Source organism: Parasteatoda tepidariorum, chromosome 9 (assembly GCF_043381705.1).
Source record: "Parasteatoda tepidariorum isolate YZ-2023 chromosome 9, CAS_Ptep_4.0, whole genome shotgun sequence".
NCBI classification, from domain to species: domain Eukaryota; kingdom Metazoa; phylum Arthropoda; class Arachnida; order Araneae; family Theridiidae; genus Parasteatoda; species Parasteatoda tepidariorum.
The window spans coordinates 30,631,708-30,656,157 of NC_092212.1; the positions used below are offsets into that span (position 1 = coordinate 30,631,708).

The following is a 24,450-nucleotide window of genomic DNA, read 5'->3' on the forward strand; positions in this document are numbered from 1 at the left end:
ATAATTAATTTACTTATTAATTAATTTGAAAAATAAATTAAAAAATTAATAAATTAATTTATTAAATTAATTAATTTATTTATTAAATTAATTAATTAATTATTAATTATTATAAATTAATTAATTATAAATTAATTATTTAAAAAATTGATTAATTTAAATATTAAGTATAATTTATAGGATATATACTTTCTTTATAATGCCATTACATATTTCTATTAATATAAAAAGTTTCAGAGCTTTTTATTCACTTTACTTTTTTGGGATTTTATGAACTGAAAAATGACAGTTTTCGTAAGAATGACCCATATATGTTTAATTTTTTAAGAAATAGTGGTAGTCAGAAAGATCTTTAATTAAGCATATAAATGCAAGGAATATTTAGAAAGCATACATTTTACTACTACTTTAAAAATGGAAGTATACATTTAGGCCAAATGCATTTAAATTGCCCGGTACGCGATTTCATTACTAAGAATAGGGCTGAAAGCCTATATATATATATATACTAAACCGGAGAAAAGCAAAAACTGGTAAGAAAGGCATTTCATTCCAGCATTTTTTTTTCTAGAAAAATTGAGTTTTCTGTATCTACCAAGATTTTTTACAACTATGGCATGTAGATAAAACTGCTTTTTTTCTCAGTGAAAAGGAGATAGTGGTAAATAGTTTAAAGAAAAAAATAGATTTACATCTCCCGAAAACAGGTTGAAACTGAAAAAGATTTACTACCAGCTGTTATGTCTCGCTTTTAACCCATGGCTGTAAATAAGACAGAAAATTGAAAAAAAACTGGGAGTTTAACTTTTCCCCCTTTTTATCTGTTTTACGTGAGGAGTAAAATAAGCTCGAACTATTCTTAATTATTAACAATTCAACATTATTTACATTTATTAGGGTTAAAAAAATAGCCTAATATTTATGCTTTAACTCTAAAAATGTTGATAGGCATGGATATTTTAATCTTCACGAAAATGAGCTATAATTAAATTATTTCCCTAGAGTGTTTGTTCTTTTTCTCCTTGATCTATTTTAGCTTGAAGCCCTATGTGACTTATATTCCAGGAAAAAGAAAAAAACTGGTAGTTAAACCAGTTCATTCGTTGTAGTGGGCGTCTCAGACCATCACGGCCCTTTAAAACCAATTCATATTAATACCTACTAACTCTTCCGGATTTTACTTTTGCATTTAATGCGGTAGCAAAAGTTTTGCATTCATTACCAGAGCTCGAACTGTCCCGGAAAGAATTTTAAAGTGGTGTCAATAGTTTAATAAGTTGCAAATTAATTTTTAAAAACTTGAAATTTAATATAAAGACTACAAAAATTGCAATATTGTTACTAGATATGTTTATTCGGAAAAATGAAGCCCAGAAATGGACACGAATTAATAAAAAAATACAATTATTTTTTCGAACTCTTGCAACTACCATACCTGCCAACTTTTAATCCCTTCCATTATCATTTTCCCCAGTGGTATTAAAATGAAATTAAAACTTCAATTTTAAGCAAACAAATACGTTGCATTTGAAAAAACTTAAGTTGACAACCATGGTAGTAACACATATTGATATATGTGCTTAATTTTTGTAAGAATAGTGGTGAGCAAAATAATTTAAAAATTACATTTATAAAAGAAAAAATAGTATATATTTACTATCACTTTAAATATACAAATAAAATCTTCCGGAAAATCCGGAAGAGTTGGTAGATATGAACTATTTTTAAAATTTTTTAACAAATTTGATTTCATGAGCTTTTAATTACCACTATATTTAAATAGTTTAAACAGACAAAAATAGGACCAACTAGATATCTTATGCATACTAGCCAACTTTTACGCATTTGGCGTAAAATTTATTTCTGTATTTAAAGTGGNGGCAGGTATGGAAATAATAAAAAAATACAATTATTTTTTCGAACTCTTGCAACCACTTTTAAAAATTTTTAACAAATTTGATTTCATGAGCTTTTAATTACCACTATATTTAAATAGTTTAAACAGACAAAAATAGGACCAACTAGATATCTTATGCATACTAGCCAACTTTTACGCATTTGGCGTAAAATTTATTTCTGTATTTAAAGTGGTAGTAAAAATGTATGCTTTGTATATATTCTTTGCATTAATAAACTTAATTTATAATCTTTTTGATCCACCACTATTTTCAAAAAAAATAAGCATATATATAAATATGTAATACTGATTTTGAACTGTGCATAAGCTTGCTCAAAATACACAGAGATGCCAACTTGCTCCGGACAGCAAATATATATTTTAAAGTGGTAGTTTATCAATTGTGATTCTTGGTTTAATAAATTCAATTTAGTAGATTTTTATCCACCACTACTTCTAAACAATTCGTAGGCACTTATATAATTCACCACTGTATAGTACTTTTGTCATGCTATACCTTTTAAAAAACAAGCGAAGAAAGTCAAATATTTGCAAAATTTTCTTTGTAGTTATTTACCGCTTTATTAATTATTTCATACCTGCCAACTTTTACGCATTTGGCGTAAAATTTTATTTTGATATTTAAAGTGTTAGTAAATATATACTATATTTTCTTCTTTAAACTTAATTTTTAAATGATTTTGATCACCACTATTCTTAAAAAAATTAAGCATATATAGTAATATGCATTACTATCATGGTTGTCAGCTGATGTTTTTTCAAATACAACGTATTGTTTTGCTTGCAATTGAAATTTTTATTCTTTTACTACCACTGGGAAAAATTATAATGGAAGGGATTAAAAGTTGGCAGGTATGTTATTTTGACGTGTCCGGAGCAGTTGGCATCTCTGCACTTTATAGTACTTATCTTATGCTATATCTTTTAAAAAGCGAGCAAAAATAGTTATATATATTTGCAAAATTTACTTTGTGGTTAGTTACCGTTTTTCTAATTATTTTGGCGTGTCCGGAGCAGTTGGCAGCTCTGAATACAGCGCATTTTTCTGCCTATATTTGCAATTTATATTCCATTTGACTACCACTGACGAAAATCATCCTTGCAATGATTAAAAGTTGGCAGGTATGCTTATGTTTTAAGTGATTGCAAAAAAGAATTATGTTTTAAATCACTTTAATGCTTATACCACTACCATTGGGTGAAAGCTTTTTTGAGTTGCGTGAAAGTGGCAGGTATGCCCTATCTATCTCGTTTTAGAAAGGACCGCACTGTCTCGTAATTAGTTACAAAATGAATAGCGGTACAAAGTTAATAATTAAAAATATTTAAAATCAAAAATGTACAATTTATATCACATTATAAAATTCAAGCATTATTAGTAACTTAATTTGAGCAGATAGTTTTTACAAAACATAAGTTTAATCGAAATCAGTGAACTGATAACTGATGATCAGTTGGGCGTATCGAAGAGTCTCTAAGTTTAAGTTCCGTACATAAACAATAGAATCATTTCACTTTCATTTCTGAAACAAGTTCACATCCTTCAATCCATACTCTCCATCTTTCTCTGCTTCAGTTATCATGAAATTCGGAATATTTCTTTTCCTGGGTGAGCATTCTAAAATTATGATGGTCATTTTTATATTAATATTGGATTATTTTTAACAATAATCTAGTGATATTCATTATTTAAACGAATTTTGATGAAATCAGAAAATAAAAAAAGACTCAATGTAAAGAAAATTCTTCAATGCTTGATAAATTATAATTTTTAATTTTATTTTTATAGTTTAATTAATTTGAAAGAATATGCGGAATACTTCTTTCTGTGAGCACGCATATTAGAATTATGACGGTCATATTTATAATAAAAAAGCTCTTCATGACAAAAATTTATGATAAATATTATTTTAGTGTATTTTTATAAAATCAGAAAATAAGCAGTCTGTTTGTTAGAAGAAAATATTTTAGTTTGAAACTTTTTATCTTGAATGTTTTAGTTATAGTTATGAATTTTTATAATTCGCATAATTAGAGGGGGTGAATATGAAATATATAATTCTGTTCGAATTAGTTTAACCCATTATTAAAAATAATAAATAAATTAATTAAAAAAACAGAAATATTTAATTAATGGGTGTACAATTTCCGAATGAGAAGAACATACTTTACAACATAAAATTTCTTATTTTTATTAAAGTATTTAATGAAGTACTAAATTCTGGGTGAAGAAGCAAGGGTACCGGTATATAAAAAAAAAATTTTCACTAAAACCATTCTATTTAATTTGACATACAAAAAAAAAAATTTTTTTATTACAACCGATCATAACATATTGGGAGTACAAATTAGTTCAGTCCGTTTTTAAGAGATGGCTCTGCTGTTATGAATGTTTCATAGTGATATCTGATTTCGGTGGTTTCAGAAAGGTTAAACATCTGTCAATAATATTCAGTTTATATCGCATTGAGTTTCATACAAAAACCCTGTTTTTTACTTTGTTGAGTATGACAAGTTTTGTGGTAACGAAGCACCATTTGCGGGAGATTTTATGTACTACTTTAATTGGTTTTGTTGTTGTTGTTAATTTACGTCGCACTAGAGCTGCACAATGGGCTATTGGAGACGGTCTGGGAAACATCCCGGAGGATGATCCGAAGACATGCCATCACAATTTTGATCCTCTGCGGAGGGGATGGCATCCCCGCTTCGATAGCCCGACGACTTGCGAGCGAAGTCGAGCACTTTACGGTAGCACAGTTTAACGAGGACCAATACCGCACACCCTCGGTCCCTACGCAGACTGATCCAAGTGGTCACCCACCCAAACACTGCCCGTAGCCAGTGATGCTTGACTTCGGTGATCTGCTGGGAACCGTGTCTTAACGATCAGTCCACTGCGGGACCTACTTTAATTTGAAGAAAAGTGTAGCTAAAGCGCATCGAATTCTTGTAGAAGTTTATGGTGATAACGCTCCAACTGATAAATCATATAGGGAATGGTTTCGACGTTACAAGAATGGTGAATAGTTTTGTATACTATGAGTTGCTACAACCTGGTGATTCCATTACGGGCGATCGGTATAGGCTACAATTGATTCGTTTGAGTCATGAATTACGAGAAAAACGGCCGGAATGCGAGCAAAGACATGTCAAAGTTATTCTTCTGTCTAATAACGGTCAGCCTGATGTCGCAAAAGTAGTAAAAAAATATTTGGAAAAGCTCAAGTGGGATATTTTACTGCACCCGCTGTATTCGCTGGACATTGCTCCTTCTGATTACTGGTTGTTCCGACGGATGCAGCAGTATTTGGCAGGTCACCAGTTCACTTCTTTCGCAGAAATCGAAAATTGGCTCCTAACTTGGATCGCCTCAAAAAACGAGACATTTTTCAAGATGGAATTCGAAAATTACCTGAAAGGGGGTAAAAAGTAGTAGCCAGAGATTAATTTGATTAATCTGTTCTTTCATTTTGTTCTAAAATAAATGCATTTTTGATCACAAAAAAAAACGGACAGAACTAATTTGTACACCCAATATTTTTAAGATCAAAATACACGATTTTTTATACGTTCTTTGGTACCTTCTTCAATCAAGCTTTTTAATTATTTATTTCTTAATATATGTTTGAATTTATCTAAAATGTATAGTTTTGGTCAAGGGTCAACAAAAATTCTAAGAACCAAGACATACAATTCGGAACCAGATTTTGCATTTATGCTTAACTTAATTTCATGCCGCTTACCACTTTAGTTTTAATGTATTGCAGATGATTATTTTCACATTATTGTACAATTAAAAGTAATCAGTTCTTTTTAAATAAAGCGAAAGCGAACAATTAAAAGTAATTTTAGTATAATATACAAACCTCAATAATGTATTGCTCCCCCAATCTTCAAGAAGATAAAGATTGTTTGCCAATAGTCATATTTTTTGATAAAATTCTCAGAAATGTTGACCTTTCATAGCTTAAATATTAATATAAATTTTAGTATGTTAGATGCGAATTATACATACATACGATTTTTACGAAGCAAGGACGAGGTATGCAGGGCTGAAAACTTTTTAATCTTTGTGGGAAAATTGTTTCTAGTGGTAGCAAGTTTTATATAGTGGAAATACTTATATAGTCTTATGAAATATGTAGTTTTTTATAAACTTATGGATCATTTACATGTAGGGGTGCTACTTACAATCAAATTCACAAAAAATAAAGAATACATCAAAACATTAACTTATATACCACTAGAAGAAGTTTTTCCCCTAAAGCCGAGAACATTCACTGCCCTGAGTGATATCATTATTTTCCACGTATTGATAACGTCTTATGTTTCCTTATTTCATAAGATAAATACAAAAAAATAGGTTAAGTTCAAATAACAGCACCCTAGTTTACATCTGTTAAAATATTTCAAAGCATTTCGATAAAAGCGAAAATAGCAATTGAAAGAATTCAATACAGTAAGTGAACGTTTGAAAGTAAGTTCTACCTACTCAGGCAATTGCGTTGGGACGCGTCTTATAAATTACTTACAGGCAGATAAGAACCTGAAAATCTTACTGCGTGATGTGATTGAATTTTTTTTTTCTTTTCTGAATTCCATGTTTGGGAATAGGGTTTTATTGAGTATTGTGCAATGACCCATGGGATAAAGTATTATTATGCATTTCATTCAGATATCAAATGGGTAAAGTTTAACGAACGGGGAGCTTTTTGTCAGTAAACACCCTAATTATCCAATCATACGGAGCATTTTAGTTTTCCGTAACATTTAATTTGAATGTGATCTGTAATAAAAAATAGATGCATCAATTTATGTATATAAAAAAACCTAAAGTGGTTCTTGGACGATTTAAATTCGTAAATGTTGTACTAGAGCATCGGTTCCCAAATGGTGTTCCAAGGAACCCTAGGGTTCCGTGGAAGAGGGAAAGGGATACCTCGAGCTAATATTTTTTACAACTACTGTTGTAAAAACTGTTACAACTACTGTTGAGTTTTAAGATCTCTGATTTCGGTTGCCTGTATTAAATTATTTCAAGTGAAAAACCAATGAAATAAAAATGGCTTTTTTTAAAGGAGCATATGATATTTCTCTGAACAATATATTGAAAAAATTATGAAAAGAACAAATATTTATAAAATATTGCATTAGTATTTCTTATCCCGCCTTTCAAATCAAAATAAAATAATTTAATTTTTTAATAAAGTTTTCTTGACAATCATTTTCAACGCTTTTAGCAGTTCTTTTAAATTTTCATCTCCAAGTAAACCATAATTCGGCTTATTTTATTCATTTTCAGCTTTTGTACATACACCAAAAACAAATTCATAACTTAACTATATAAAGAACAAAATTGTCTGACATAAAACTTAATTTAAAGGTTATTAATGATAAAATTATGAAAGATCTACGTTACTTTCGGATTTATGCGGCCTTAATTACAAAATATTCTACTAAAGTTACGATTTTTTTGTGTGTCCAAAGTAATTTTTTTCTCTAAATTGTATTATTGTAATATTTAATCAACTCTAAGTACCCAAGTTATAACAAGATAAAAGCATTTATTTAGTGTCTGATGTGAATGTTAAACACTTACTGTTTCAGCTGTCAGTAACTTTAATAGTCCAATACAGTTTTGCCGTCGAGGACATCGATGTTGCAAATGTAACGCGTATGTAACCATAATATCATTCAAATTCGTCGCAACCTTAATACCTTGCAAATTGAGCCATACTTTTTCAGCTGTTTGTAACTTTAATAACCTAATGTAATTAAGACATTGACAACGTCGATACCACAAACGTAAAAAACTTCAGCTCGAGCTGAACTATATTGTTCAAATTCGTTGTAACCTTAATAAAGTGCAATTTAAACAATACTGTTTCAGCTGTTAGAAACTTTAAAAGCCTAATAGTCATTGAAAGTGTCGATAAAACAAATGTGAAAAAATTTCAGCACTTTTTGAATTACACTATCGTTGAAATTCATTTCAAACTTAATACAGTGCAAACTGAACCATATAATCGAGCTCTTGAATTTAAATGCATGACGATATGGTTCAACTTGATCTAAAATATTGTTCATTGTTGTTGTTGCTGTAGGCCATTAAAGCAAGGAGCGCAATTGTTCTTGTTTTCCAGTGGCGCCATCTATGGCTAAGAATTCCCCTTCTGCCACACCCATGCGTCATACCCGTTTATAGGGCGAACCCATTCATACAGTCATTCATTCATCCACAGATAGTAATTTTGACAAGAACCAGAGGACAATCAATCTCTAATTCAGTACCCCCAGAGGTGTTGATTTGTTATGGAAACATGGAGGACTTTAAGACTCGACAGATTTAACGTGCACCAGTCGCCTTTTACTACACGGAGATTTTTCTGCCGGCTGGATTCGAACTCCCGTTCTCACGAGCGTGAGTCCAGTGCCCTGCCAACCAGGCCTATACTGTTCATTTCAGCACCTTATTAACACTGCAGCACATTCGCACGATATTATGGTTCAAGGTATCAATATTACTGCTCAATATTGAACCGATTACTCTGAGATTTTAGTGATAAGAATTTTTTTAATTACCGTATAACTATGAGAAAATCTCTTTAAAAATTATGCTATAAGAATGCAGCGATTTGTCTAAATTATCCGGATTGAATGCGGATGACAGAAAAACAACAAAATTTGAAGAAAAAAAACGCACTTTGAATTAAACTCCTTGTTTTGGTTACAAATCTTAAATTATAACTGTAAATATTTTAATTAAGTCACTTTATATCTAACATAATAGTGATTTTAAAATTTTCTGAAATGAATTGAAATTAGTTCAGAAGCTGAACATACCCTCGAATGTTGGCCGTAACAAGATACAACTTTGCTTCAGTCCACTGAACTATCAACAAAGAGAGTACTTATCTAGATTTCCTTCTAAGTTCTAGAAACCTCTCAAAGACTTCCTTTTAATTAAAGAATTTGATCAAATCCTGTTCAGAACACTCTTTTACATATACTTTATATGTAACCTAATCGAGTTTTATAAATAAATCACTCATTCATGGAATACTTCTTTGTCACAATATTTATATCCGAATCAAAATAATGTAGCAGGTTTCATAGAGTTTAACTCGGGTTGCAAAACTTCGGTTCCTGTTTGGTCGGGTATTATAAGTAAGGGAAATAAACCGTAAAGACAAGATTATCTGATAAATGAAGACATTTTGCTGCAAAAATAAAAATTATGTGAATACTCGCTGATTATGAGGGCGGCTGTAAATTATGCGGTTCTCCACATTTTCCGCGTCTTTACACAATTCATAGAGCTCTAACTATTACACTTTATATGATGAGCGTATTAGTTTAAGCTGTTACGAATATTCAGAGCGTTTGTCTATATTATTAATAAACATCGTATTTAAAATTGAATAGATGGAGATCTCTTGATAAATTTTAAAGTCATCATCAACTATTATTTGCAACTCCATGCTAACTTATTGATTATGTTAATCTTTTTTACTAAATGTGGTAATTAAAATAGTAGAGGTCTTAACACTAGAAAGACTGAAATACCTATTTATCTAAAATGTATAGTTTNAAATGACTGCATTGTGAAAGAATAACTAATGTATAAAGAAATTTGCTTAAAATTAATTTCTAATATTTTTGACATTATTTTCTGTTATATGACAAGTTATTAGTAAATATCAACAATAAAAATAATTATAAAAGTCACAAAATTCTAAGAAATTGCGTCATTAACTACATCATTGTTTTTCTAATTGAAATTTAAAAGCAGTCAAAATGACTTCCTTGGGCGTGTGTGAATCACGCAATATATTTAAAAATTAACAACTATCTACAATTACACATTAGTTCTTTTTGATCTTTATCTACATAGTTCATCGTATTTTTATTTACTTAAGATGTACCCTAAATATGATACGTGTATGTATTATATTTAAAATGCATCTCATATATATATTCCAGATATATTTATATTTCAAATATATTTACATTTAGGAGATGTATCTTAAATATATTTCTTATCGTCCTGGTATTAAAACAGTAAAATATTCGTCTTGATGTAATGCAGTTATCGTCGTGTATCCTGACAGAAATTGATTGATAATGATTGATAATGAAGTAATAGTATCATCACTTACCATGTTTTATCAGGACATTAGAAACTCTGTAAATGGTAATGCGGAGTAATTTATATAGCTGTTTAAATTGACATATTCTAATCTAATGGAGTTCGATTTAGGCTTTGTGATCACTGGGTTAGATAAATTCTTATGTCAGTTTTTAATTCTATTGTTTTGAAATGAAGTTATAAGTTTGCTTCATTATAATATTAACTCAATTGATCAACATTATAGTACAATACGTTGAGAGAAATCAAAAGAGAAAATATCGTGTATTTAACAAATTTGATTTGAAATTCTGGTTTAAATTGAATGTATGTTTAGAAATACATAAACTGAACATAATATTGAATTCGAAAACTCAATGCAATGAATCATTCTGGAATTTAAATTAAATTAATTAAAATTTAATTCAAGTGTAGAGGAGGAAAGCTTAAAAACGTTATTTGTTATTTTAAATGATAACCCGAAACAGTATTTAAATCAAGAAATATTGAATTATGTGATGTTATATGTGAGGGACTTTGGGCAACATAGAGTTAAAAGTCACACTTTTTCCAGAGATGACTTTTTTAAAAAACGAAACTATTTATTGGTGCTGTTTCCGGATAGGTACATTTAAAATTCAGAAATCCTCACTTCACAACACTCATAAACATCTTATTAAGTACTTTCAAATCGTTATGTTGTTTACAAAATACTCACTCTTGCACTATTCAAAAATGTGGCTTGTCATTACACTGCTCCAAGCCCTTTTAAACTTAAATACGTGATATATATATATATATATTCGTTATAAATATCTTTTTAAAATAATTTTACTACAGACAATTTAAATATTTCAGCATGAATATAACTTATGATGTAAATATATGCATTAACCATCCACACATTTCATTTTTCAGTTTTTCCAATAAATTGCATTCTATCAGAATCGCTGAAGGAAAATGAACTTTCTGATGCGAAAATCGAAAGCAAACGCAATCTCAAAGTAAGTATCCTTTAACCCAACTGAAAAGTGTTTCTGGCAGTTCTTATTGTTAATTCGGATATTTCATCGTCTATGTTTACTGTCTGTGTTAATTTTAGTTACATGAGATACATGCTTGTCTATTTATCGGATGCAATTCAATTTTACATTTCAACTGGAAAATGAGACACTTTACTTTTCTATATTATAAACATTAACGAATAATGTTTACAAACGTTTCTCTGTGACGTCATTGCAATGCATTTTCGAATGGATGAGTTCAGCGACATCTTTTTGAGCTCACTCCAAACTCCTTCAACTTTTGAATGGTAAACAGTCATTTGACAGTCGACCTTTCGAGCTATCTAGTTCATAGTTTTCTCGTGAAATTATTATTCTTTATTAAATTATAATTCTTTTACCAATATTTTAAGTATTTTTGTCAGAAAAACAAACAACAATAAGAAAGTTCTTATCAATCAAAACAATCTTAAAGAATGATAAAATACCTTTCATGATTTTTAGAAACTTAGGGAACATTCTTACTGAATCTGGCTTGATAGCTCAGCTTAAAATGTGCCAATCAAATTCTAAATTTCAAAATGTATGTTTCATTTGTATTTTTATTTTGATAAAAAAGTTGCATTAAAAAATACGGTCAATAAAGCGATTAAAAATAGTTTATGTTTAAATGAAAAGTTTGTGTTCAAAACAACTTAATTAAACACAAAATTGTTCGTTCATAGTAAAAAGAGAAGAAAGAAATAGCTTCACTCTTTTTTTTAAGATTAAAACCGATTAAACTTTTTTGTCTGTTTTCGAACGTCAGTGTCAGAACATCTTGGAGCGAGCTCCATAAAGTCAGGGAACTCATCCAATGTTTCCATTCTCCTTAGTCACAGTAGAGGCCTCTAGCAACTGTAAAAGCTAGGATATAATTAGCTGATATTGTAATCAGCATTTCTCCTACTTTTTGGTAAAGGGGTCCTATGATATTTACGATAGTTTTGTGGGACCCCATAAGCATTGAGCAAATCCAAAAATGTGTGAACGTGAATCACTGTACTGTAAACTACTATTACAGTTTTAAGTATTTAACTAAATAAATTTATTAAAAGGCATAGAACAATCGAAAAATTTTAAAAATGTAACAATCTTATTTAATGCAATAACAAAAAATTAATTAAATTACATGGGTATATCCAAACACTAACTATAGCCTGTCCATTAAGTGTAGCAAAATAGTCGACACGGCAGTAACGAAGCCCTTCAATCTTTTTTAGATTTGATTGGCATGGTGGTTAAAGACAAAAATGCCGTCTCTCACAAATGTGTCGAAGAAAAGAAGTAAAAGAAAGTTTATATAGGACAGTTTTAGAAATCATTAGAAATTCTTTTCGAATCCAATCCAAAAGTTTTTTATAGACTATAAAAATCAATTTTCAATCCCAGAATCACTTGATAATTTAGCAAATTCTTGTGACTTTAATGGCAAATGAATAATATTTTTCACTTTAATTTCGAATGTTTTCAAATTTCTTATTAGTTTTTCGGCACAAAAATCTGAAGGGAAATATTTCTCATGATACTGAAGATGTTCATTATCATTTTCATGATCTTTTTAATAATAGTGTATCATTATTTTCGCATAAAAATCTCCTTGTTGGGACCAACATTTCTTTCTCTATTTTCAGATACAATCTATAAAAATGTTCGATGATTGCAAAATTATTATAAGTTTATGAAATATCAAAATCGCTAAAATTTTTAGCTATTTCAAACGGGGTAGTAAAGAGTAAACAATCTACAGTTTAGTAGCTATCGTATTTTTATTTAATGCAGTTTATTTATTTTTAATTCTGTTCTATAATACACTCTCCTAGCAATTAATAAAGGAAGAGTCTACAATGATAATTTGTCGAAAAGCATTTAGGTAACATTATAAGCAATAACACTGATCTATATTTCTCCCATTATATGAGTTTACTTTTCTTTTTCATTCCCATTACTTTTTCATGCAAATGTATTCTATTTAACTTAAAAAAAGTAGTTGGAAAGATTAAAAATAGTTAGAGTAATAAAACAAAATCGAAATTTACTTTATGTCCTAAGAAAAATGTTCTGTGAGCAACAAATGGGAACACCCTGAATTACTTTTGAACTAATGATCGGATTTTAAATATGCGTCTTTTTTTAAATTAGATTTCTTTATTTTTCTGTTCAACCAATAAGATCATATATTGTATTTTGCCATAAAAAAATAAATTCTGTAAAATGATGCAAAAATTTGATAAACGAATTAAGATAAACAAATTTTATAATTGTGGAAAATATTTTTTGAAAAAATTAAAATCAACAATAGGAGGTCCAAACGTTCGACTGCACATATGGGCCAATTTCCCAGATTGCGACTTCTCTCTCTCCCTTCACAGAAAGTATGCTTTCGAGTCTAAGTTTGTAACTTAAAATATCTATGATTCTAATTAATTAGCATATTGGAGGCCAGGCCCTCAAATCATTAAAATTGAGTCATTGGCGTGGAAATCCAATCACTAGATCAAAAGATATTCAGGGTGTCCCATTTTTTGGTTTTCTTTTCCTTTTTTGCACACGGTACACATTTTGTCTTTTTTAACACTCAATATCCTTTTAAAGGGAAGAAAAACTTCCATGGATTTTATGGAAATAAAATAAAACAGGTAACCAGAGCCGCGATGGCTCAGGGGATAGAGCGTTCGTCTTCCAATGAGGCGAAACGGGTTCGAATCCCAGTCGATACGAATTCCGCATCCGGTTTGCACCGACCGCAGTGATGACGTGAAATATCCTCAGCGGTAGATAAATCATGGGTTAGAGTCCCCTTGCCATCAGACTTTCCGTGGGATGTTCTCATGGTCTTCCTCTCCATGAAACGCAAATGCGGGTAAACTTAATCAAAAAGTCCTCCACGAAGGCAAATTTATCCCAATACACAGGATTAAAGATAATTTTACAAATGCAAATGTCGTTCAATCCAAATTCAAACACGTCGTTTAATCAATATATTTAGATTTATTACTTCACACACTTGGTGGAAAAATATAATAATTTTGCAGTGATAAGAAAAACGTTGCTCTTTTACATCCTTTAATCTTTGTGTGGGAACTCTTTGAATACTTCTATTTGAATATTCTAGGAATACTTCTTTGCGGTAACGAATCAACCAGAAAGACAAAATTGTTATAAGATTAAATTTTTGTAAGCTTTTAAATCAAGCAGATTCGTATTCATATATTTGTTTTTATAATTTTATAACAGTCGTTAAACAGCTGACGCAATGTTTCAGATTTACGACTACTAAAAAAACTGAAACTAAACTAAACTCAATGGCGCGACGGCCCATAGTGGGCCAAGGTCTACTGTGCCCATATCAGTTTTCTTGACCTTGGTCTCTGGGGTGCAGAAGCAGATGTTCCGGTTAGGTGGTCAGCCGAACGCGAAACCCCCAGTGTTTAGTTCCCAAGCATGCTTGGTACTCATTTATCGGCCCACTAAAGGGATGAAAATCTGAGTTAACCTTGTCCGGCCAGAGGATCGAATATAGGATCTGTGGCACGGGAGCGCGAAGCGCTACCACGTAGAGAANGGAAATTCAATCAATAGATTAAAAGATATTCAGGGTGTTTCGTTTTTTGGTTGATTTTATTTTCTTTTTTTGCGCACGGTACATATATTGTCTTCTTAAACACTCAATATCCTTCTGAAGGGAAAAAAATCTCCATGGATTTTATTGAAATAAAATAAAACTAATCAGAGCCGTGATGGCTCAGAGGATAGTGCGTTCGCCTTCCAATGAGGCGAAACGGATTCGAATCCCAGTCGATACGAATTCCGCATCCGGCTTGCACCGACCACAGTGAAATATCCTCAGTCGTAGACAGATCATGGGTTAGAGTCACCTTGCAATCAGGCTAACCGCGGGAGGTTCTCGTGGTCTTCCTCTCCATGAAACGCAAATGCGGGTTAACTCCATCAAAAGTCCTCCACGAAGACAAAATTCTCCCAATACACAGAATTAAAGATATTTTAAAAATGCAAATGTCGTTCAATGCAAATTCAAACCTGTCGTTTAATCAATATGTTTAGATTTATTACTTCACACACTTGGTGGGAAAATATCATAATTTTGCCGTGAAAAAAAACGTTGCACTTTTACATCCTTTAATCTTTGTGTAGGAACTATTTGAATACTTCTCTTTGAGTACTCTATGAATACTTCTTTGCAGTGACGAATCAACCAGTCAGACAAAATTGTTATAAGATTACATTTTTGTAAGCTTTTGAATTAAGAAGATTCGTATATTTATAAGTTTTTTTTATGATTTTATAACCGTCGTTGAGCAGCTGACGCAATGTTTTGTATTTACGACCACTACTAATATTAAATTCCGTATCCTCGTAATTTTGAACCCTATCCAGAAGACAAGGGAACTCCTTGATCAAGTATTGGGAGAAATTTGCCTTCGTGGATGATTTTTTGATGGAACTAACCCTCATTTGCGTTACATGGAGAGGAGAACCACAGAAACTTTCCACGGTAAGCCTGATGGCAAGGGAACTCTAACCAATGATTCATCTACCACTGAGGATATTTTACGTTAGTACTGTGGTCGGTGCATGTCGGATGCGGAATTCGTATCAATCAGCCATCGCTGTGAATCTAACATATTTAAAAAATATAACCATTTACTAAAATATTAATAATTTATTAAAAAACGTCAGTAACTAATCAGATTTTATCACTTTTTGCATCGATATTACAATTACATCATATAACATATTTCAATGGTTACCTTGTTTTGTTCTTAAACGAGACATATTATTTTTTTAACTTTGCCAAAAAAACTCTAATTTGCTTGCAATAGGGCTATTATGTTCAATAATGTTGAAATAAAAATGTTGATTCGAATCGATTGTTATAGTAAATCGATTGTGTTTGATTGCATGTTACAACAGTTATTTTTATAGCGCTTTTTCATAAGTTTTCAAGTTTTGAAAGTAATTTCAAAGATTTAACTGTCATTGACTTATCCATTAAGTGTAATCTCTTAGTAATTTACGCTAATTACATTATCACAGTGTTGAATGATAGCAATCTTTAAGCAAATTACAACATATTCACAGTGATGAATAATGGAGATATCTTAGCAAATTATAACAAATACGATATCATAGTACGACAATGTAATATTGTCTCGATGATAAATAATGGAGATATCTTAGAAAATCATGACTAATACAATGTTATAGAATGGCAATACAACATTGTCACGGTGATGAATAATGGAGATATCTTAAAAAATAACGACTAATGCAATATAATAGTGTTGAATAATGACTCAAAGGAAATTTTTACAAATATGTATTTTATTATTTTTCTATTATATTTTTTAAATCTATCATATCTAAAATATTTATTAATATCTATTAAATCTAGTATATTTAATAATCTGATCTATAATATTTATTAATATTTTATTATCTACTATATTATAATAGATAATAAACTTTAGACAAATTTCATTATCATAGTGCTGAATAACAGCAATATCTAAACAAGTAATACATTATTATCATGTTGAATAATGGAAAATTCTGTTGAAAAATGGCAATATCAACACTATACCAACTGCAAAATACGACATTGCGTTGAATGCTTCTCTAAGAAATTTTTTGACAAATACAATATTACGGTGTAAAGTAACATCAATAAGAAAGCAAATTAATACAAGTACAAAAGTTTGAAAATAAAGATGAAAAAAAAAACATTTATATTCTACAAGAAATTAAAGAAAAGGAAAGCATAACTAATTTGCGTTCGTAAACAGAAAAAAAACATTTATTTTTGATGATGTTATGAACATTAAATGAACAAAACTATTCAATTAATCATCAATTACGATTTTATATTTGCAAATACAACAACCAAAGTTTAGAAATAAATTTCACGCTCAGTGGGGCATTTAATCACTGCAATTTAAAGAAACGCTGAAGAAATGAAAGCTGGCGTTCGTGACTGGATATCGGAATGTTTTTGAAACTAGGAAGATGGATGAAGTTTTAGATTTCTCTATTTTATATTTATAAAATCACCAACACAATCCCATTCATCAAACTAAACGATATCAAATGATGTTGGAACACACTTATTTGCGTTCGTAAATAAGTTATAGAAATAGATTTCTCGTTGCTTTGGATTCAAATAAAAGCATTTGTTCGATGATTTATTCTGAACTCGCTTACTTTGTTCTTTTCGTGTACCATTTATAAAATATATTCCCGAACAAACCATAATATAATGTTAGAAACATTAAAAAAATTTATAAAAAGATTCATTTGCTATGCATACATTCCTGCAGAATTTACACATGCTTGAAGGAAAAAACTATTATTGTGCAAGTTAGATTTTTAAACAGCTAATTTTTAAGAGAATTAAGTTATAGACTTGACGAAGTAAATTATTGTATAGATGTTGTGCAGTTAAATAAGACTTAAATAAAATCTTCACAAGAAAAATGACAACTATTTCAAAAAAATGTTATTGAAACCTTTTTCCATTAACTCTTCAAATGTAAAATGCGATATAACCTTAGAAATCTTATCGATTTCGCATATATTATGGCGTAATCAGGGGTCTGTTTAGAGAAACGGACCCTTCACAAAATATCATTTCATAAAAACGGACCCTTTACAAAATATTTTAACTTAAAAACGGACTCACAAAATGATTTTTCTTCTAATCGCACCCTTCACAAATTTGATTATCTTCGTTATTGTTTTGTTAATCGAATAAACCCATCCCAAATGGAAAAAAAATAAAGATGGATGTAAACGAATTAAGTTTTGCCTTCGGCAGACGCTTCTTCCTATGTTGGTCCGAAAGGAATATTCTGCGTTCAGCAATATAGGCTAAATACAAAATATTTGTATGTTGCATCTCTAATTTAGTAACAGCAGTTGCTGTTTATTTTTAAAATTTAATTTTTTTAATTATAATTTTAAAGTGCTGAGCATAATCTTGTATCTCTTTACAATTTAAAAACTCCTTGAAAAAGTTTTTTGCTATAACAGGACCCTTTTTGCACAAATTCACAAAAGCAGGACCCTGGTTGAAAGAATGTGATTTAATGTTTATTTTATATTCATAAATTACGAGTAATTTTTCACAATTTTACAATAGCGGACCTTTCACAAAATGTCTGGACAGACCCCTGATAATGTAAATAAATATTTGTGCTATAATGACTCTCTTCGTGAAATTAATTTAAAAATTAATTTCTTTTGCATGTAAAACAATGCTAAGATATTGTGCAATTCAGCTTTGCAAAAAATCTAATCATTTGTTTATTTTTTTAAGCTATAAAATAGGTCCATCAAATAAATTTTGTTTAAATTGCATTAAATGACGAACTGTAAAGAAACTTATTTGTTACATTTATTTTCAGATTCCAGATCCTATACAAATATACAGTGAAATAATTCCTCATTTTCCAACACGCGTTTACTTAAAGAGTGAGAAAACAACTTACTACACGGATTTGAGTACAGATAATCACATCACTACTTCCATCTTACAATCATTTGATCCAAGACAAACTTTACTCACCTCAACTCCATCATCACTTAATCCTGTTCCTTCGGATAAACAAAAAATCTTGCCATCCACTTCTGTTGCAGATGTTATTTTTTCTTTTCCCTCTACACAAAAAGACTCAAATGAAGATGAATTAAATGTTACCAAACATGAATCATACTCTGACGAAGATCTCTCGACAGCTGAAACAGAAATCGTTGTGTCCATTCAACCCATGCCGTCAAGCAACCCTCTTAATCTTCAACAGTCGTACGCGCAAACCGTTCAACCAATCAAGAACATTTCTATAGGTCAAACTCTCAGTCAGGCTATGTCAGCAACAAACAAGCCAACGATACAAGACAAAGGAAATATTGCTCTTACACAACATGTTACCCGGCGAGGAGGCGCGGAAAATCCGCAGTCAGCAACGTCTGCAGTAGCAACACCAATACCTGTCACTCAGACGGTGGCTGTAGCAAAACCTGTACCACATGTGAAATTCGTACATCCTGCACCAACACATGAAGTTGCTGTTCCATCTTTTCAAATAACGTTCGATCCTGTTAAACTTATCCTAGGTTTATTGCAAGGTATACCCATACCTTCCCTGAATCTGAATGGAAAAGCTTTCTTTGGAGTTCAGTTAGATAAAGGCTTAAACTTTGGGCCAGGTGCTGGTGCTGCAGCTACATCACCTGTTTTGCAACAGGTATACGCTCAGAGAAGACAGCAGCCTAGACTGTCGTCAATTTTAAGGTTAGGCTAGATCAAATCAATGTCTTCTGCCTCAAAACAATACAGAGATGCTAACTGCTCCGGACACGCCAAAATAATTTTAAAAAAGCAGTAAATAACTACAAAGTAAATTTTGAAAATATTTGACTATTTTTGCTTGCTTTTCATGACTTAAGTACCATAAATATTGAATTACATAAACCTACGAATTATTTAGAAACAGTGGTTGATAAAAATCTACCAAATTGTATTTATTAAACAAAGAATCACAATTGATAAACTACCACTTTAAAATTTATATTTGCTGTCCGGAGCAAGCCCAGAGATGCCAACTTGCTCCCGACGGCAAATATGTATTTTAAAGTGGTAGTTTATCAATTGTGATTTTTGGTTCAATTTAGAAGATTTTTATCCACCACTATTTCTAAACAATTCGTAAGCTTATATAATTCACCACTTTATATTTGCGAAATTTACTTGGTAGTTATTTAACGCTCTTTTAATTATTTTGGCGTGTCTGGAGCAGTTGGCATCTCTGTACTACTCATACAAAGCAAACTAACTTGCTAACTTTCAACGCTTTTTGTAATTATTTATTCTAGTGGTAGCTAAGTTTATGTTTCTTTTTTGTTTTGTTCATTTGAACTTATTTTCCTCACAACTACGTATAAATGATTGAAAAGTTCATGTGTAACGCTACTTTAATCCAATTCTCTCGCAGTATGGCTTATATAATATTACCAAAAATTCTGAAAACCGTAGTTTTTTAAATGTCTATCACTCTATACAATATTTCGCCAAAAGTCTACAGTTTGGCACACATGCTCATACCTTTTCCGGATTAAAATTTTACTTCTTGTTCATCCGTCCCGCAAAGGATTATAGAATCCATGCCCATAAAATTATATTATGTAGAGCATTTTGTTTTCGTTGTTCTTGACATTTAGACGATTAGAGTTTTCTTTCTTATTTTGTATAGTTTTTACCTACCAAAAAAAAAAATTTATGCGTTATTTCTTGTTTGAGCTTTAGTATTACAATTAAAAATTTTAACTATGTATATTTTTTAACTAATAAAACATTTTTCATGCTTTATAATTTCCTGTTTGAGCTTTACTGCTGTAATTAAAAAATTAAACTATGTGTATTTTTCTACTAATAAAACACTTTTCATGCGTTATAATTTCTTGTTTGAGTTTAATTACTATAATTAAAAATTTAATCTATGTGTATTTCTTAACTAATAAAACATTTTCATGCTTATAATTTCCTGTTTGAGCTCTACTGCTGTAATTAAAAAATGAAACTACGTGTATTTTTTAATTAATAAAACATTTTTCATGCATTATGATTTCTTGTTTGAGCTTTACTTTAATTAAACATTTAAATTATGTGTAGTTTTTAACTAATAAAATATTTTTCATGCGTTATAATTTCTTGTTTGAGCTTCACTACTATAATTAAGAAATGTAAGCATTTGTTTTTCTCAGTCTTGGATTTTTTTCAATGAATTTTGAAACAATTGTGACGAATTTAACTTAATACGTTCATTTGCATCTTATTGTACATATTTTTATCTACATTTTATCATGTTAGAAACGAAAAAATCTAAAAAAAATTAGCAGAAGTAACCGAAACACAATTTCGAGTAAATTACGTTTAAAGTTCTAAAGAAACATCTCTATGGTACGATTATACACATATATCTAATGTTTCTGTAATATCGGTTGTTCCAAATACGAAGAAGTTGAAGGAACGCAGTAGGGGATAGAAGTGTACAGCTTCTATAGGAAACGAGATTTTACTCTCGACAATTTTCGAAATTAGTTACAAAGTTCATCAACAGATGGTAGTGCTGACTGAAAAATCTAAAAGGCAATGTTTTCCACAGCATATCATAACATTTCAACTGAAAATGTTGCACTGGTACCTTTTTTCCTCAAACAGGGCCACGTAGCAGAGACATTTGATGAGTTTTAAAAAGCTTTTATAGTTTTTGTCAATTAACAGCGCCATCTGACAAGCGTAGTAACTAATTTTGGAATTTGGTGAGATAAATCACTAGTTTTTAAGCAGAATGCTGTAAACCGTTATGTTTCCTTGCTTTTATTTCACTTTTTTAATGAATTTTTAAATCTTTAGTCATTTTAAGCACACTTGGTAGTGTTTAAAGATGTCCATTATAATTTATTTCGCAGCGAAAATATTAAAAAAAAAACTATCTATTTTATTAAAAATTTAAAACAGTTAAAAACTAACAAAACAACTTTGCACCATTGTTTTATGCCCACTGCTAAGTTTCAAGTTATGATTGAATAAACTAAAATAATACATCTTATAAAATCGTGGAGTATTATATGAACAATGAACTAACAATAAATAACATCTTTATCTGCTTTTAAAACATATTTTTGAATATTCAAACAAAACCTTGCTCATTATTTACAATGGAAATTTTTCTAATATGCTCCCTCTTATTATTTTAACAAAGTTATTTCGCACCTAAATAGAACTGATGAAAGCAAAACCTAATGCTCGAAGAATATATCAAGTATTCGAAATTCATAGCTATACCTTCTATTCAGTATCTGTTCTAATGATATCGATAGCATTCTTCCCACATTGAACGAAAGAGGTTTGAATTAATGGAAATTATTTAAATTCTAAATTGATAAACAGTTGAGTTTAACTAATTAGCTCAGAATTCGTTCTCCGGAAAGTGTTAATACCGTTCAAATTTGCTCGAAGCAAATTTATTTTGACTAGATTTTAAATTTCCAAATAGAGAATCAATTTCACAAAAGGGTGTTTAAAATGTTTTAATCATATCAGATAGTTTTCTAAATCGGGAGTTTAAATCCACCAACATACATCGCAACCTCTCCTGCTTCAACGGAAGACTTTTCTTGAGTATTTGAAGTGGTAGTGTTTTGCTTCGCTATTTAAATTTTGGTTTAAAAAACTTTATTTACGAAGTTTATAACCGATGTAATTTAAAAATTATTTAAGCAAATATATAACTTTTAACATTCGAAGAATAAATATTTTAAGTACTGGCAGGATTAAGATAACCAAATTTCGAATATAGCTTACCTCAACTGTTTTGTCGCTACCACTTTGTACCTTTATGTCAACTTTTATGTACCAACAGGACTTTTAGGTCCCAATAATAATATTTCCATGTAGCATTGCAATGGTACAAAACATCCAATCGGAACTTGCCTGCCCCTGTCTTATGACTTTTCATTTTTAATTAATGATTGGCCTCAAACGACTATTTGAAGTTGAACATCGCCTATCGAACTATTTAATTGTTGATATTGCGCTCGAGGACTCCATTTTATGATAAATCTTCGTTCTTTTATTTTTAGCTTTATATATCGATCAATTTTGCATTGAAGTATTTCATATTTCTAGTAAGTTTATGAAGAACGTGTAGCGGATTTGCCAATATGGAAGTTATAGTTCATCACATTATTTAAAGAGCACAATAATTAAGTATGCAAAGGTTTTTAAAATTTTGTCATTAACTAAAGACAAGTTGGCAGGTCATGTATATGTTTATAAAACTACATATTCTCCTTTGAAAATATCACTTAAGACTGTTTTTTGAAGGCTCCGTCGTTATATGAAATAATACTTTTTTGCGAATAATATGCTATTTTTATGACTGCTGTGAGTTTTCAGCTGTTACTTATGACTGTTGTGTCAAGTTTAGCCAATGTAGAAAACAAAGGTGTCTACGCTCATTTTGAAAATGGCGCAAAACGTCAATATGGAGAAAAGCCACAGTTTTGTGAAAATGAAAAACCCTTGTAGTCGATCACCGGTGACCCCCATGGAATTCAACGTGTTAAAATGTCTCTTCAAACACTATCGACCTTCAAAGGTGAAAACTCTAAAAAAAACGTCATATATAAAACAATACACCTCTCCAAATATTCACGCACTTTTTCCAGATATTCGGAATTCGAAGGTATGTTGCACACATTTAGAAATTTTCCAGAATACCACAAAATATCACATTTTTATCTCATTTAAATCGAAGGAAAAAAAACTTCTTGTTTTCTTTTGAAAGGACCCACCTGCTTTATGGAACCATATCTTTTTCTTCGAAAAAAAACTTCTTATAAATTTCTTCTAAAACTAGAGTTTTATGTTCTTTGCATAACTTCGTTGTCTTTCTCATTCCTAAGAAAGGAAAATATCTTTTTTTTCTTCGTTTTTCTAGAATTTTGTTCAAGAAATAAAATCTGAATTCTTAATCCAGCAGATTGCTCTTAAAATTTCGATCCGGCCGATTTGCTCTTTTAGTAATGCCGCTCTAAGTTTTTATGATTTAACCATAAAAGTATGTTTTTTAACTTATTGTTTAAGTCGAACCATAAATAAAAATTTATTATCAAGTTTTAATCATCTTTAAGCAGTGGTTCTTAACCTTCTTTGTAATATTATCTTTTTAAATTCCCTTCTTTCCAAAACTCGAAACTTGAATACATACTAAAATTTATTCAGATTTCGATAATTTCTTAACGTGTTTTTAAAATTAAACAAAGGAAGCATTTAAAATTTTTATGGAACACAAATTGAATATATACTAAAATTTATTCAGATTTAGAGAGTTTCTTATCGTTTTTATTAACTAACAAAGAAATGTCATCTGCATACTAAAATTTCTTCTGATTCAGACAATATAAATAACAATAGAGTAAATAACAAAAATATAGAAAATTTCGTTTAAACCTAAATATATGTACATCGGATTCATATTTAGAGTTTCGTTGCACGTTTTAAAAACTAAATAACAAAAGTATTGAAAAATTTGATGAAACGGAACCTGAATATATACTCATTTCAGATTTCGATAATTTCTTAATAAGTTTAAAAAACCATACAGTAAAAGCATAGAAATTTATTAACCAACGCATAGAAATTTATAACCTAAATATATATATACTGGATTCATATTTAAAACTTCATTGCATTTTTTAAAAACTAAATAACAAAAGTATTGAAAAATTTGATAAAACGGAATCTGAATATATACTCATTTCAGATTTAAATAATT

The 24,450-nt window shown here is 30.1% G+C and overlaps 2 protein-coding genes across 2 annotated transcripts in view; one reads left to right on the plus strand and one right to left on the minus strand.

Annotated features, from left to right (window-relative positions):
- LOC107438316 (uncharacterized) overlaps positions 1-24,450 on the minus strand; it is a 100,571-nt gene that overhangs the window by 64,745 nt on the left and 11,376 nt on the right. The gene's annotated exons all lie outside the window — the stretch shown is intronic.
- Positions 3,382-19,555, plus strand: LOC107438317 (uncharacterized). The gene is made up of 3 exons (XM_071184921.1): positions 3,382-3,527; positions 10,968-11,053; positions 18,517-19,555. Exons 1-3 carry the CDS (start codon positions 3,500-3,502, stop codon positions 19,411-19,413), a joined length of 1,011 nt encoding a protein of 336 aa, XP_071041022.1. The 5' UTR covers positions 3,382-3,499; the 3' UTR covers positions 19,414-19,555.

Bases quoted from the DNA above. Each gene is read 5' to 3' on its own strand.
- LOC107438317 (XM_071184921.1), top strand. From the start codon at position 3,500: ATGAAATTCGGAATATTTCTTTTCCTGG. The intron at 3,528-10,967 runs GTGAGCATTCTA...TTCATTTTTCAG, and splicing joins CGGAATATTTCTTTTCCTGG to TTTTTCCAATAAATTGCATT. The intron at 11,054-18,516 runs GTAAGTATCCTT...ATTTATTTTCAG, and splicing joins AAAGCAAACGCAATCTCAAA to ATTCCAGATCCTATACAAAT.